The 16,055-nt window shown below is 39.7% G+C and overlaps 1 protein-coding gene across 1 annotated transcript; it reads right to left on the reverse strand.

Moving 5' to 3' along the window:
• Positions 1-3,445: 3,445 nt before the first annotated feature.
• On the reverse strand, positions 3,446-4,638 carry LOC130724188 (protein JAZ13). The gene is made up of 3 exons (XM_057575364.1): positions 4,428-4,638; positions 4,219-4,300; positions 3,446-3,789 (listed from the first exon to the last, which is right to left on the reverse strand). Exons 1-3 carry the CDS (start codon positions 4,619-4,621, stop codon positions 3,607-3,609), a joined length of 459 nt encoding a protein of 152 aa, XP_057431347.1. The 5' UTR covers positions 4,622-4,638; the 3' UTR covers positions 3,446-3,606.
• Positions 4,639-16,055: the final 11,417 nt, after the last annotated feature.

The raw sequence follows: 16,055 nt of genomic DNA on the forward strand, positions 1-16,055 counted from the left end.
CCATAACCACCACCAACGTCGCCACCAGGTACTGCCAGCTCCACTAGTGCCACCTTCACCACTACCATTCTCCACAGCCGCCACAACCACCTTCACCACCAATGTTGGAGCTTTCACTACCACCTGCGCTACCACCTCCACTGCCACCATCACCCACTACCACTGCCACTGCTGCCACTTTCTCTACACACCATACTCCACCACCATAGTTGGCACTGTCGGCGCCACTAGGTAGCATCAATCTCTACCACCAATATTACATGGTCTCTCCATTATCCCGCCAGTACTACCACCCATTATAGTGAATTTACAAGGTTAATGATTTTTGTGACTATTGTAGATTTACAAAGTTGATGACAACTTTTTTAAAACTGTAAACTAAAAAAATAAAACTAAATTTAGAAAACTGAAAAACTAGTTTTAATTTTTAAAAATTTCAAAACATAAAATAAAAAATTACCCCGGAGCGGTGCAAATATTTTAAAATCACCAAAGCTAATTTTTGATCTAAAGCCTATCACAAGTTCTATATATCATATTGTATTGAAATCTAGTGCTTTTGAATTATGTACTTAGTAAGAAGTATTTAGGCTTAATTTCAGTTTGGGCCCCTGATGTTTCGCAAATGTGCGGTTTGCATCCCCTGTGTTTAAAATGTGCGGTCAACATCCCGCATAATTCCAAAACGATCTATTGAGACCCTTCCGTTAAGTTCCGTCAGTTGACTAAACGGAACCATGCCTTTCTCTTCTTCTTCCCACGCACCACCGGGATCCACCTGGCCAAAACCACCGCACCACCACCACGACCTACCTGACCAATTTCAGAATCCATAACAAAGTTCCAGAACCAGAGAATCAGAAGGGGAGAACAATTTCAGAACCCATAACAAATTTTCAGAAGCTGGTGATTTCTTAGTAGATATTTGGTATGATAAAGAAGGCATCTTTGACTAAATTGTTGAAACTCCTAGTTAATGGCAACTGAAACAAGGAGTTGTATAAAGCCTTTAACCTGCATTGACCTCCATTTCTCTTGTAGGTGTCCACTTACATATCAATATCACAGTAGAGGGAGACTTTGATCTCCACATTAACCTCCGAGCATGAAATTTTTCTTTATGTACTAATATTCTGATAAATTTCACGATTAGTAGGTTATTATTTTCCACCATTTATTTAGTGGTGGCAAATTTGATTATTTGAAAAGATAAAAATATATGTATCTATTTGTATCTGCTTATCCATCAGCAAACATTCAAGATCTCATTCATGGGTGAAATAGTGGATACTTCTTAACATTTCTAGAATTGGAAACTTGCCACCAAAAAAAAATTCAGAAGCTGGTTCAACGAAAAAGGGGAGACGGTTTTATGAAGAAATCCCCAAAATCAGAGGGGGATTAATTTTCAGAACCCAAAAGCAATTTTTCAGAAGCAATTTTCTTCAACGAAAAAGGGGAAATGCTTTTGAGAGAAATACCCAGAATCAGAAGGTGAAGAATCCAAAATTGAGAGAAACTTAGTTGAAACATTCTAGATCGAGAATAGTCATGGAACACTTCTGTGACACAGCGAGGGAAAATGCGTTTTGGGTTTCTCTCACACCTTTCCTCCTTCATCTCTGGGTTGTTGTGTTTACTGGGGTGGGGTTGGGTTTATGGGTGGTTGCAGCTCAATTTGCTGGGGTGGGGTTGTTGGGAAAAAAAGAGAGGAAGAAGTTCTCGGGTGGGGTGAGGGTGTTGGGTGGTGGCTTAGCGTGCTGGCTATGGGTTTGGTAGTGATGGGGAAGATCAAGATCAATTTTGTGGTGAGGGTGATGTTTTATTTTGAGATGTTCAGTTGAGGAAGATGAAGATCAATTTTGTGACGAAGTTAATTAAGTTTGTGATGGATTATTTCCGTGACTAATTTGTTTTTTCAAAAAAAAAAATGCACCGTCAGCGAGTTCCATTTAGTCAACTGACGGAACTTAACGGAAGGGCCTCAATAGATCGTTTTGGAATCATGCGGGATGTTGACCGCACATTTTAAACACAGGGGATGCAAACCACACATTTGCGAAACATCAGGGGCCTAAACTGAAATTAAGCCAAGTATTTATATGACCAGCATCTATTGATCTAAAGCCTAACACACCTTTTGAATAGTTTGTATATACACATACAAGGAAATTTGTGCAACTAGCACAAATAATAGTCACTAATTCTCACTAAAGCCTAACACAGCTTTAGTCATTAAAAATGTTGTTGACTTACATTGGTTGAATTCGTTATTGGCCTTGCTTGATTGCATATTTTTCCAAAACTATCACCATATATTTCTTTAATCACTGTGTTTGAGAAAACGTCATGTTAAAATCTTGATATTTCTCAAAGGAGTTGAAGAAGTTATATAAATGGTATCAAGTGCCCTCCTTATAAGCACACCTTTAGTCATTAAAAATGTTGTAAACTTACATTGGTTGAAGTCATTATTGGCCTTGCTTGATTGAATATTTTTTCAAAACTACCACCATACATTTCCTTAATCTCTGTGTTTGAGAAAATGTCATGTTAAAATCTTGATATCTCAAAAGAGTTGAAGAGGCTATATAAATGGTATCAAGTGCCCTCTTTATAAGCACAACTGTGAAATGATATTCATACTTTTCTATCATTAATTTTAATAAGTATTTTGAACAAAAACTCACATTATGAACCAGGACAAAAACCCGCCACAAAATTATTTTTCCTTAGCGGCGCCTGTTGTAACCGACGGCAATATTTGGTTTAGCGGCGGTTGACCCTAACCGCCGCTAGTCAGCCGCCACTAAACCTTCGTTTTCTTGTAGTGATCCTTTATTGAGACAATCATATATAATCAACCGGATGTGATAAATGCTAAACATATTTTCAAGAGTGCATTTTCTAAGAATCGAACTTTCAAACTCAGGAATTCAAATATCAATTTTTAACCACTTACGACCGGTATACATTGGATGTTTTGTCTAATTTAAAAAGGAACAAAGTCAACAAACTACTACTATTTATAGAAGTTAACGGTAATGTAAGAATACAAATTGCATCTCATGTATTTAACATTCTCTTAATATATACTCCTACCTTTTTTCGTGTGGCATTCATTGTTGAGTTTAATTTCTATGCACCGATGGTGTAAAGTTTTTTTACACCGTCAACCAATCAGATTTCAAAGATGTGATAAAATCTCTCATTTTATTTAATTTCATTAATTGACGTGACACATCTTTGAAATCTGATTGGTTGACGGTGTAAAAAAACGTTACACCGTCGGTGCATCCAACTTTTTCTCTTCATTGTTTCCTTAACTCTGCAATTTTTTTATTCATGATTTTTCCTTTCATTAATGTTCGATCAATGCGACCGACCCACACATTTTTTTTCATATATGCAAAACTGGAATATTTATGGTTAGAAGATGCCATAGTGAACTGGAAGAGCCATTCTTCATTGATAAAAATGTGCCTTATCACTAGACCACTGAAGAAAGTGGTGTATCAAGTGAAAATACACTATTGGTCCCCGCAAAGGGTAAAATTTGGTAGTACATAATTTGACTAGTTTTTGCTATAGTAAGTTGCAATGGAGCTAGACGTGACTTTTAGACCTTTTCTTTCTCTTCTGAAGGAAATTGTGAAGTGATCTCTTTATGCAAAAGCCTTGCATTAATAGTGCTTGAGGTTGCAATGGAAACAATGGTATTGAAGCTGGTCCTTTGTTACCCTTCCTTGCTTCCATTTCTTGACTTCCCAACCATATTATCACTCTAGCCTGCAAATAATTTCAACCGTTTCTTCCAATTAATAATTTCAACCATGTTGATAACGAATTCATTTCCTTTTCTTAAAAAAGACTACTAGCCAAATTTAATTAGTTTTTCCATCACATTATATTATAATGGTTTCTCTACTATGGACGGAGAAATAACTGTTTATCAAGTTAAACATGGTGAGTAACATGCACTTATAAATTATAGTTATTGGTGCGTGTACCGATTTTGAATATAGTCTACCATAGAATCGCTCATTAAAGATCTTAAACTTTGAAACCATATTGCACTTTACACATTGAACTTTTAAATTACTTTAGTTTTTTTTATATTCCATTAAATAAATGAGGAAAACATGATTATGAAATTCAACAAAAAGAATGAAGAACTTGTCAAAGATACTAGAATTTACCGCTACGGAAATTACATACCTGAAGTTCTGTAACATCCAACATGTGGCGTCTACTATGAGGAATGGCAACCATTTGCTGGTTTACGTTCAACGCCTCATTCCTAAAAAATCCTTGCACAAAAAGATAAATTTGCAAGTGCAAGAAAAACTCCATTAGTTTCCTGAGAAAATAACCGAAATCACAACAAGATAAATAACATTGAATTTAAAAAGTCCGAAATTGCTTACATTGATTCACGGGATGAAGGATTTGATCGAAGATTCAAATAGCAGTTTCTCTTCATGATAATGTCTATTCTGAATTCAGAGTGTAAAAGAGAGAGCCAAGAAAAAAAGATTCTAATCGGGTGAGAAATATGAAAATGGCAAGTACATGTTGGAGAACACAAAGATATAGAAGACACGAGGTTGGTTTGATGCATGAGACAGAGATTTCAAGGGGTGGTATATATATATATAGGTGTTGGGAGCGTGAATAAAGAAAAAGAAAGGCGTTAGGAAAAAGATTTGTCTAGCATGATAAAAAGAACAATTTGGTTCACAAATTAAAATATCAAAGCTTGCAAATTAATTTTAACATATTAAAAATATATTATATATAATATGTACTACATATGTAACTAGTAATAAAAGGATTTTTAATGAATATCCGTACCGATTTTTAACATGATCCGTTATCACTGAATTGAAAAAACAAAGTATTTGAATGAAGGAGTTGAATGAGTACTAAGCACGTTGGAAATGAGTTACACATGTTCAAAACTTTTGTATAGGGTTGTAGCTCTCATGAGTTACGTACCTGCAGCGTGATGAAAATTAATGAATTAACGTCACACAGTAAACTTGACGTGTATTTTCACGTGGCTGCTATTTGTTGGTAGCTACTTTTGCTTGCTCTTTTGAAGTGGAAATTACCCGAATTGGAAATTTTGCTTTCTTTGTGTATGCCACACTTAATGCATTGTGTCTTATTTGTGTTTCCACTTCTTTCACGTGGTGGAATTCAGATCATAAAATGAGTGATGAGTGAGTGACACCCTTGTTGTTCTTCTCAATTCTAATTCTAATCGCTTTTGTGGATTTCACATTTCACCCACAAGTGTGTTTTATGGGTTTGTGTACGATTGGGACCAAAAGAATCCAAGACTGAAACCCAACGTTTCAATTTTCAACCCCTTAAAGACCACGTTCCATGTAGGCTCTAGTTTTTATTCTTTCTGACTATGGCAGCTCTTTTCAGTTTTCACCTTTTCCTTTTCGTCATAGGCGGTTTTACCACCTGGCCTGCCTGGGCCAGTGCCCAGGCTCCATGGCCAAAAAGTAATTTTTTATTTGGGCTGTATAGGGCGTTTTTGGGCGTAAAAAATCAAAAAATTGGGCAAAACATAATTGAGCAAGACTTATAGTGATTCATTAATAGTCAAGGAATGAGATACAAGGCTTCTTCACGTGGTCTCTAGCCTCGGTTCCATGAACTGTCTTTAGTCCCTATCTTTGTATGTTTCTAGTCTAGGTGGCAGGCCATGTGCTTAGCATTGTATTTCTAGGTTGTTTATTGCCAATCTTGATGTATTCTTTGGACTGAGTCCATTTCAATGAAACATCTTCCAACTTTTACAAAAAAAAAAAAGACTTGTCTTCTGTATAATTAGTTTTTAGCTTTTTATTGAAGAATACAATATTTAAGATCATACCATAATTTATACAATGCTTTTGCGAAATAAAACATGCTCCTCATTTGTATGAAAATATTGAGGTGAACATCAAATTAGCTTTCATATTTCTAGTGAAAGTATTTCTTCCAAGAATGCTGGATTATGAAATTGCCACTTATGAAGGGAAAGACAAATAAGAAGTTTTTGTGAAATAATTTATGCTAGTGTAAATGCAGTGATGTTATCTTTCTAGAGTTTTGTTTTTAAAATTATCCCTCTCAGTCTCAGACATTTCAAGACCAGAAGAAAATTGGAGATCTTGAAAAGCAGCACAAAAAATTGGTTTTGATTTATTAGTTATTTTTTCGTTCTATATCGTTGAATATTAACTTTAATTTATTAAATTTTAGAGATGAGAAGGTTTTTGGTTGATAGAGCAAGTATATAGAATGTGAATGTTGTGCAATCGGAATCCGAAGTAGAGTCTCCGCCTAATGTTGTCAATGAGTGTAATCCAAATGAGATTGTGCGTGATCCAGGTCATACGAAACAAATTAATGAGCATGCTCCGAATATTCAAGACAAAGTGAAAAGGGCATTGTAACACCCCGATTTCGGTGGCGTCACTTTAGTAACCAAAATAAACTTAATGCGGAAAAAACGTGAATATTTTTTTTTGATAATAACTAAGACAAGACTGAATTAAATAAAACCCAACAATAACAATAATCAGAACTAATATACAATATATAAACAGCCCCCGCTGTAGTAGTAACCTCGTCACGAGTAAACCTCCAGTGACGGAAAGAAAACTGTAACGCCCGAAGGCAAAAGGTACAATCCACAAGAAAGGTCAAGTGTCCGCAACACCATCCCTCAAAACTGAGAATAAGCTGGCCCATCGGCCTGAAGCAAGACCTCCTAAGTCCAACCAACTCTCTGTGATTCCCGTAAAGAAACCACACAAAAAGCTATAGGTGGGAAACTACCCTGTCCCCAAAGAAAACAAATGACGTTCAGAGCTAAGACTCTACTCCTACACTAATCCCATCTCGAGGAGCTCACACCAGCACTAAAACCTACATGCTAGCATGATCGTCGCCCGAACCTGAATTCAGAACGATCTAGTCTAAGTACACCATCCGTCCTCCTCTCGCTACCGCGATGCGCTCCTGTTCCAGCATCTCAACTCTAGTTCCCCCCGAAGGGTGAACCATCATGAATCAGCCCGCCAAAGACATCTGACAAAGGGCGTTTGTTCGTCAAAGCACACACAGAAGACGCGAGGGTCAACTCCAAAGAATTATATAAATAATACCACCAATAGATACCATTAAAAGATTAGCCACTTAGGCTTATAACTAGGGATAACATCCTAGGGTTGCATTATCTCATGATGAATATAAACGACGATAAATCACAGTTAACATGCCTCAAATAGAATTAACAAGTATCAAACACACTCATCACTAAGTCAGTATGCATGTTGCATGAAATGATATGCAGGTTAACCCAGTTAACCACATGCATTCCGGAAAGGGATGGACATCAAACGGATCAGCCCTAACACCAGCCACGGTGGAACCATTTCGGCCCGCGTGCCTCTTACACCACACAAAGGTAGCCAGATCAGCAGTAAACCCGTAGGTCTGCCATTTCGGTCTGCTACAAGAGACGTCTACAAACGCTCTTTCACGGCATTCCGGGTCTTATGACCATTTTGGAAACCGACGAGGTCCAGAGTACGTCCTGTGTTAATACCTCATTAATGTTGCATGTATGCAAAATGATTAGTCAAACAACGTCTCCGTCCTCACTCGACACGTCGCCACGTGTTCTAGGGAAGTTAAAGTCTCTAAAAGCTTACCCTAAGGTAAAGTCGATTCTGCGACCAAAAGACACACTTCATAACGACACATAGCTGCTCCAACAGCACCACAACAAACGCTGCTCCAACAGCACAATAACAAACGCTGCTCCAACAGCACAACAATAAACGCTGCTCCAACAGCACAACAATAAACGCTGCTCCAACAGCACAACAACAAACTCAACACTTGGATCCGACGACACTCCTCGTTTTTCCAAAACTATGATTTGACTTCCAATGCCTTCCTTCGAGGTTGTTATCATTACTTAAAGATTTTGAGGTTATTTAAGGTCTTATGAATTTTCTTTATAAAATAGATTCCATTTTGTCTTATCGCAAGTCTTATACATTTTCGGGATCTCCCAATCCCAAGTCGCTTCCAAAGGATGTCTCGATCCACTAAACAAAATTAAGGCCCGAACCTCGTTCGTCCTATCAAACTTTCTCAAAACTCTCAAAATAAAATCGGCATGACCTGCCCGCTATTCTCACCATTCAGAATCTCAGATTCCAGTACAGAGCATATTTAAATCATCACAATCAACAACATGTCATATATCAATAAATCGCATCATAAACACTTAGCACTTAGCATATAAAGCATGCACCACACATCCTAGATTACCCACATAGCACATAGCATGTAAGACAATCTCAAAAACATTCAGTAGATGAATCATCTACATTGTCAGCCGAAGCCTCAGAAAACATTTTCCAATCACACACAATTCCAGTGCATAAACAGTAAACAATGTCGAAACATCGACCCTAAGCATTAACTAGAGATTCAGTGAGAAGCCCTCACCTGAAAGTTCTCCAGAATGATCAACTAATGCTTCCTCGCTCTCAAAGTGTTGGTCCTCGGGGAAATCCTCAAAAGCACCTTTACAATAAAATCACAGAATACTATCAGAATCTATCGGAAACTAAGCTATCGATACTTACTAAGGTTACTCGAAGTAATCTATACCCTAAGGTACGATAAACTAGCGCGAAAGACAAGTTTTCGGAAAAGGAAATTTTCCTCCTCCCCCCTAATAGGGCTCGGCTACTTTGTGCAATTATGGGGCTCGATTTTTCTTCGATCAAACTTGGTTCCTATGCTTTCATAAGCCGTAACTAAGGGTATTCTGAACTCGGAAAAATTATCGGATCAAAAACTGTCGCAGGGGTATTTTGGTCATGATTTTTAACTTAGAAATTTCAAAACTGAAATCCCAAAAACCAAATTTTGCAGGGACGTTACTAACGACGTTTATGACAACTAATCCTACTAACACTAAGCTAAGGCGATAGTTTTTAGCCTAAAGGTTGAAGCTTTACCTCAAAAACTCCAAAAATGGGTATTTAAGGCTAAAATTGATTCCGGCGGAATTCCAGCGACATAACGGAAAATCTAATCCGGCAGAAGTGATCTTGGGCACATGTAGAAGAGGTTTAGAATCAGAAATGAAAGATTCAGGATAGTTTTGCAAAAACCCATAAACTATCCGCTCAGAAAACTCTACAGAAAAGCTATGGAAAAAGCGATCAGAGGTAAGGATTAGCGACTATACCTCGAAACCTTGAAGCAGCAACTGATTAATCAACGATCAAGCAAGGATTGAACAAAATCTTCTGAAGGTATGAAAAACGATAGAAAGGGGGGGGTTTGAATAACGTTTTTAGTACAAGACTTCCACCTTAAAGATTTTGGCAAATCTTTCGAGAACTTAAGTGCTAAAGATAAGAGATAGAAAAGCACACAAGGATTTTATCCTGGTTCACTTGATAAATCACTCAAGCTACTCCAGTCCACCCGTTAAGGTGATTTCTTCCTTCTTAGAATGAAGGCAATCCACTAATCAGGTAAGAGTTACAACTGCACTTGAAACCTACAAGTGACTAACAATTACACTGACTTAGCTCACACTAAGATTCACTCTCTTAGTCTTCTCTAGGATCCGATCAACCTTGATCTCCTAAAGGCAAACTATACAACTGTATATGAAGTTCTTGTTTACAAAGAAATTGCTTCTAAAAAGCTTATAGTAAACACAATGAATTTCAGATGAAAGAAAGCTTAAAATATTTTGAATATGTCTTGCGCGTGTGTATTGCTTCTTCTTAGTTTCTTCTAGCCGCTTCTTTCAATCTTCAGCCTTTATATATACTCCAAGGATTAGGGTTGAGCGTTGCATGGGAAATGCTACCGTTGGAGGGCAGTTCTGGAAAATCCAGCTTCTGCTGTGGCTGAGAACGTTAGGTAGGTCGTCAGGAAGGTACACTTGCTTTTGTACTTGGATAGCGACTTGACCTTTTAACCTAGGAGACTTCTGATCAGGGGAATACTTCATATTGGAACTTGTGAAGCCGGTTGATCAGAGTCAGAGGGAAAGCACAGATCCTCTGACCATTGTATCTTCTGATTCTGAACTCAGAGGGAAGAACATGGCCTTCAGAGTTTCTTGCTTCTGGACTTCAGAGTTTCCACTATTCAGCTTCTGGATCTTCAGAGTCTTCTACACCATCAGAACATCTGAACCTTCAGTGTTTCTTGGTTATCAGAACTTCTGGATCTTCAGAGCTTCTAGCGACTGAGTCCACATCAGAGTTTGTATAGCTTCAGAACTTCTGAAGCTTTTCCACTGTTCATACTGAACATGGTGAATGCGAAAGCGTTGCTTGGGTCACTCTTTATACACAGTGCTTCTGATTTGTGTGAGATTGAGTTGAGGTCAGAGCCTGTAAATAGCACACTCAGAAAAACACGTTAGAGTACCACAATTGTTCATATCAAAAGGTTAACTTGTAATCATCAAAACATAGAGTTGTACTACTAGATCAAAACTTGATCTTACAATCTCCCCCTTTTTGATGATGACAAAACTAAGATTTTTGATGAACAATTCTTAAACATTAAACTGAATTCACTCAGAGTTTAGAGATATAGAATAATACTTATCCTGATGTGAATAGTTTATCTTGCTCATTCTGAATTCAAGTCACTGCTTGATTCTGAGCTTAGCTCCCCCTGAATCTAATACTTGATGAAAACGTTAGTAAAGTCTAGATTCTGAGCAAAAAAATATAAGAGTTCAGAGTGAGAAGCTTATGACATAGATGAAAAACGAATAATCAGAGCGCATAAGTGATCAGAGTCATGGACAGGGTATCAGAGTCTTGGGTATCAGAGTCAACTTATAATCACTTCAGAAGAAGTGAAATGTATTCCTTGTATTTGCCCAGTGACACATCTATGGTCATGAAGGTGGAACTCTTAAATTCTCCAAAAGAAAAATAAATCACACTAACACATCTTACACATCAAAAACTGGGTTTACTCCCCCTTTTTGTCATAAGCAAAAAGCTTGGGGTGTGAAAAACTTAGCTTGAAGTACAAGGTACTCCCCCTTAGAGAAGGTCTAAGTTTAAGGAAAATGAAAACGAAGTAAGAATCAGAGTTAGGCGAAAGAAAAAAATAGAAGAGGTAATGCAAGGGATGAACGTTTACCACCGGTCAAGTGAGTAAATAGAAGGGTCAGTTACCAAGAACTTAACCTCGAGAAACTGTAATAGCATTAACTTTCAGAGAGAAAGTGAAGCCTATAAAAAGCGTTGGAGAGAAAGGTAAGCTTCACACCTCGAATAATCTTCAGTAAGAAAAAATGGCATCATACAACGTAGCACTAGAAGAGCTGAGGAAGAAGGCCTTTGAAGAGGACTTGTTCCTGAACATCAGGCATCCAGAGGGTGCAACGACCATCGCGGAGCTGACACGGACACTGCTGGAAGAGGACCTGCGTCCAGAGTTGGAGAGAGACCTGAAGGAATTTCTTGCCTTCGTGGAGGAGGTGCAAGAACTCAGCCGGCTTGAACTCAAGCTGCTGGAAGAAAAAGAAATCTTGGAAAAGAAGCTCAGGACTTCAGAAGAGATTCTGGAGAAAGATGAGCTAAAGGTCAGACTCAACAACATCCAGCATGTACTGGAGCGTCTGGAGAAGGATAGGTCAGAGCAGCGCCAGGAGTGCAGAAGAATGAGGAGGGATCCTCCATTCTAGATTAAATGATGTAAAGAAATATGATGTAAACATAGAACAATGAATAAAAAAGACTTTTGCAAACATATGTGACATAAGTAAATAGATATATATGCATACATAATCACAAACAAACAAAAGAGAATAAATAAATAAAAAGAAACAGAGTTTAACAAAAGGAAAACAAAGGTAACGAAAAAGAAGAAAAAGAAGAGATCCTAAAAACTAAGGTTTGTCAGTGCGTCTCAGAAGTTCCATCATCATTTGCTTCATCTCAATCAGCATGGATTCATGAGTATCAAGACGGTGTTCCATGATGTCGAGTCTGGATGAGCTTGTCTGAGTAGTGCTGGAAGGAACATTCTGAGCAGCTTGAGGATCTGGAATGGAAGCAGAAGCAGCAGGAGTAAACACAACTGGTGCAAGTCGCTCTGCCTCAACCTCAGCTTCAAGACGCTCTGCCTCAAGTCTGGCTTGTTCAGCCTGAGCTGCTGCTTGACGTGCAGCTTCTTCTGCTTGTTCTTTCTTTCTCTTGGCTTCTTCAATAGCTTCAAGAAGCTTATTTCTCTGTTCGAGTTCGTGAAGAGCCGCCCTCCTAGCAAGCCTTTGCTTTGCAGCCTCAATGCTCTGACTGCCCTCTGCATGCAGGAGCTGCATCATAATTGGAACTTGAGCCACTAGCCAGGTGCTCAGATTGTTCCACTCATCAGCCACATTTTCAGCATTCTCACTGAGATCAGTCTGACCGTGCACATTGCGGAGCCTCAAAGAGGCTTCATGATAGAAGATATTGATGCACTCAGAGAGAGATGTGGGTTGAAGGTGAGTATAGGGAATTATGGAGAGGTTGGGTTCAGGAGAGGCTGGGTGATTGCTGCTATGGGCTTCAGAGGCACCTTGTGGAGAACCAATGTTAATCATGGGAGCATTGGGTTCAGAGGTTCCAAGGTGAGGGTCTGAAGTTTCAACCAGAGGGTGAGGTGATCTAACCGAGGATTGGTTAGACACTGATTGTTCAGGTTCAGGGTCTGGTTGAATGGGCTCTTGTTGGTCAGGGACAGGGTGAGCTTGTTGAACTAAGGGGTCTGCCTCTTGGATAGGATTGGCCAAGATAGGTTCATCTGGGTCAACTAGACGTTCAGGTCTAGGGCCAGGATATCTCCTAGGGCTTGGACAGGTAAGGTAATACTCTTCCAAGGCAGATACCTTTTCTTTTCTAACCTCCATGAATTTTCTAATTGATTCAGAGGTATTGGAGGGAGGAGAGTCAATAACATTGGTTGGGAAGGATACAGGTGTAAAGGCGGTTGAAGAGTCTGTATCCGTGGTTCTGACAGCAGGACGTGCTGATGCTCTGGGAGCAGAGTGATCAGACGTTCTGGGTTGTGGTTCTGTTTGGTTGGGCTCAGGTTGGTCTTGGACGATTGGTTCAGAAGATAATGGGTCGTATGGAATGGTAAGGAGAGAGGTTGGATCTTCTGACCTAGAGGTTGGGTTCTGAAGCAAATTCCAGAGAGGTGCTTCAGTAGGAGAAGGTTGAAAGAAGGAAGATCTTGGGGAATGTGGTGGAGAGGTGGTTTGTTCGGCTGGCTGGGATTCAGGAATAGGAGTGAGGGGATTTGAGGAGTGTTGAAGCAAGGCAGAAATAGGGAGTGCATCAAATAAATTCAAATCATCATCAGAAGCAAGTGCAGGCTTACTTGTATGTGCTGATGATCGAGTCACTCTGGCAGGAGGTTCAGTCCTTCTGACCACTGCAGCAGCTGGTTCCACCCGAGTAGGCTTCACCACGATTCTGACCTTCTTCTGCTTCTTCTTTGGAGGACCATCCTCACTATCATCATCATCACCATCATCAGGCTTTCTCTTTGTCTTCTTGACCAGAGGGACATCAGAGTCTTCAGAGGATTCTTCCAGAACCATCTTCCTCTGAGCTTTCTTCTTTGGAGGAGAAGGAAACTCTGGAGCTGGCGGTAGTCTGCTGATGAAATCATCAAGGTCAATTTCGAAACCTTGAGCCCTGAGGTCTTCAACATAGCATCTGATGGCTTCAGGATGGTCTGCTTGAGTCCACAGAGGGTAGTCATTCAGAGGCATTCTTCTTCCTCTGATCTCAGAAGATGTGTCTTCATGAGCAGGAGCAATCTTCTTCTGGATTAAGCCCATCTTCTTCAAGGAGTTTGCAGTGAAGACATCACTGACAATTGTGCTCAAATCCTCTGTGCAACCAGCATTGATCAAATCTTGCACCAAGTTGCTTTCAATGAGAAAGTCTGAGAGCAGCCTCCCAAAAGGGATGTATTTTATTGCAGACTTGATGGAGGCGGTGGTGCGAGACTTCCGGATGCATTCCTTTAAGTAGGAGAACAGGAAGTAGGGAAGGCAGATCTTCTCCTTGTTTTGAATGAAGAACAGCATCGCCTTCTGGTTGAAGTTGATGTAATCTGGGGAACTGCCCTTCGGTCTCTGATTGATGCAGTTGAGCAGGATCTTGTGCCAGATTCTGAGTTTGGGGTGAAGATCCATCACTTTGTAACTCGTCTTGCCCGGTTTGAAGGTGGTGTACAGAGCCTGGTTGACTATGTCCTTGGTGCTGGGTTTCAGCTTCGATTCCGTCAGTTGGAAACGATACCCATAAGCAGTATCTGCACCTAGCAGATTCACGAATGACTTCTCAGTGATAATGATCTTCCTGCCAAGAATGTGAGAGACCACCTGAGTGTCATCGCAGTCTGCGTGCTTCCAGAATTCCTTTACCAATTTCTCATACACCGGTCCTCGAAGTCGATTGAAATAGTTTCCCCAACCTTGAGCTTGGACTTCAGGACGAAGATCATACCCATTTGCAGCCAAGTTATCGAGGATGAATCTCCATTCTGCCAGGACTTGGAGTTCCTCAGGAGCAAATACGCAGTGAACGGCACAACCCCGTTCTGCAATAGGAACAATCTGCTCTTGAACTTGAACTTGTTCTTGTGCCGGGTTCTCAGAGCCCCTTTGACCCGTTGCCAAACCAACTTCCATGTGAGGGAACTGAGGTGTATCTGCAGTAGATCCTCTGGTTTGTCTCACCATTTTGAAGAGGTTGAAGGTTTGAGGTAGAAGATGAAGTTTGAAGGATGAAGAGAGATCGAGAGAGAAATCAAGAAAGAGGCGGTTTTGAAAAGCAGAGAGTGCGAGAGTGAAAACCGGAAGTGAACGAGAACGTGTGTGTATAGTGGGTTTTATCAAATAACCGTTGTTGATTCAAAAAGCACTGTAAGATCAACGGTTGAAAATTAAAGATAGACAGTAACAGTAAAATACACAATCACACACAGGAGATAAGCATATCTACACACAATCATAACAGACTGTCACACGAGCACAAGGAATTATGCATCAGAAATTCTGACACACGTGTTGTTGTCTCAGCTTCAGAGTCAGTACCAGTGGGCACACACACTCTGATTGAGTTACCTTCTGGACTAGACATCTTCTGATCAAGAAGTATCATAGTCAGAGGTTCTGATCCATCTTCACTCTGGACAAAAGTCCATGTTTAGATTTTTCAGAATAAAATTAAATCTATCCTCTGCTAAGGCTTTGTAAAGATATCTGCCCATTGATGGTCAGTATCAACAAACTTCAGAAGAAGTACGCCCTTCTGCACATAATCTCTAATGAAGTGATACTTTACCTCAATGTGCTTTGCCCTTGAATGCAAGATAGGATTCTTGCTCAACGAGATTGCAGCAGTGTTATCACAATAAATTGGGATATTGCTCTCAAGGATCTGATAATCCTCCAGCTGATGTTTCATCCAGAGCATCTGAGTGCTGCATATTGCTGCTGAGATATATTCTGCCTCTGCAGTTGATAGTGCAATGGTTGATTGCCTCTTGCTTGCCCATGAGACTAGATTGCTTCCCAGAAATTGACAATTTCCAGAAGTACTTTTTCTCTCTGTTCTATCTCCAGCATAATCAGCATCACAATAACCTGAAAGCTTATACTCTGATGTTTTCTTATACATCAAGCCAAGGTTAGTGGTGCCTTTCAGATACCTTAGGATCCTCTTAACAGCAGTTAAGTGGGTTTCCCTTGGATCTGATTGGAAACGAGCACATAAGTGAACACTAAATAATATGTCTGGCCTAGATGCAGTTAAGTATAGAAGTGAACCTATCATTCCACCGATAGAGCTTCTGACATACTTTACCACTTTTATCTTCTTTCTCCAAAATGCATGTAGGATGCATTGGAGTCTTGGCCACTGTAGATTCCAGCATATTGAACTTCAGAAGTTCTTTAGTGTACTTGCTCTGATGGA

This window comes from Lotus japonicus, chromosome 6 (genome assembly GCF_012489685.1).
Source record: "Lotus japonicus ecotype B-129 chromosome 6, LjGifu_v1.2".
In the NCBI taxonomy this organism is placed as follows: Eukaryota; Viridiplantae; Streptophyta; class Magnoliopsida; order Fabales; family Fabaceae; genus Lotus; species Lotus japonicus.

What these genes read in the sequence shown, in the direction of transcription:
- LOC130724188 (XM_057575364.1), bottom strand. Translation starts at nt 4,621, where the DNA reads ATGCATCAAACCAACCTCGTGTCTTCTATATCTTTGTGTTCTCCAACA. An exon ending in CCTTCATCCCGTGAATCAAT is followed by an intron (nt 4,301 to 4,427) that starts GTAAGCAATTTC and finishes AGGATTTTTTAG; the next exon opens with GAATGAGGCGTTGAACGTAA. An exon ending in TGGATGTTACAGAACTTCAG is followed by an intron (nt 3,790 to 4,218) that starts GTATGTAATTTC and finishes AATTATTTGCAG; the next exon opens with GCTAGAGTGATAATATGGTT.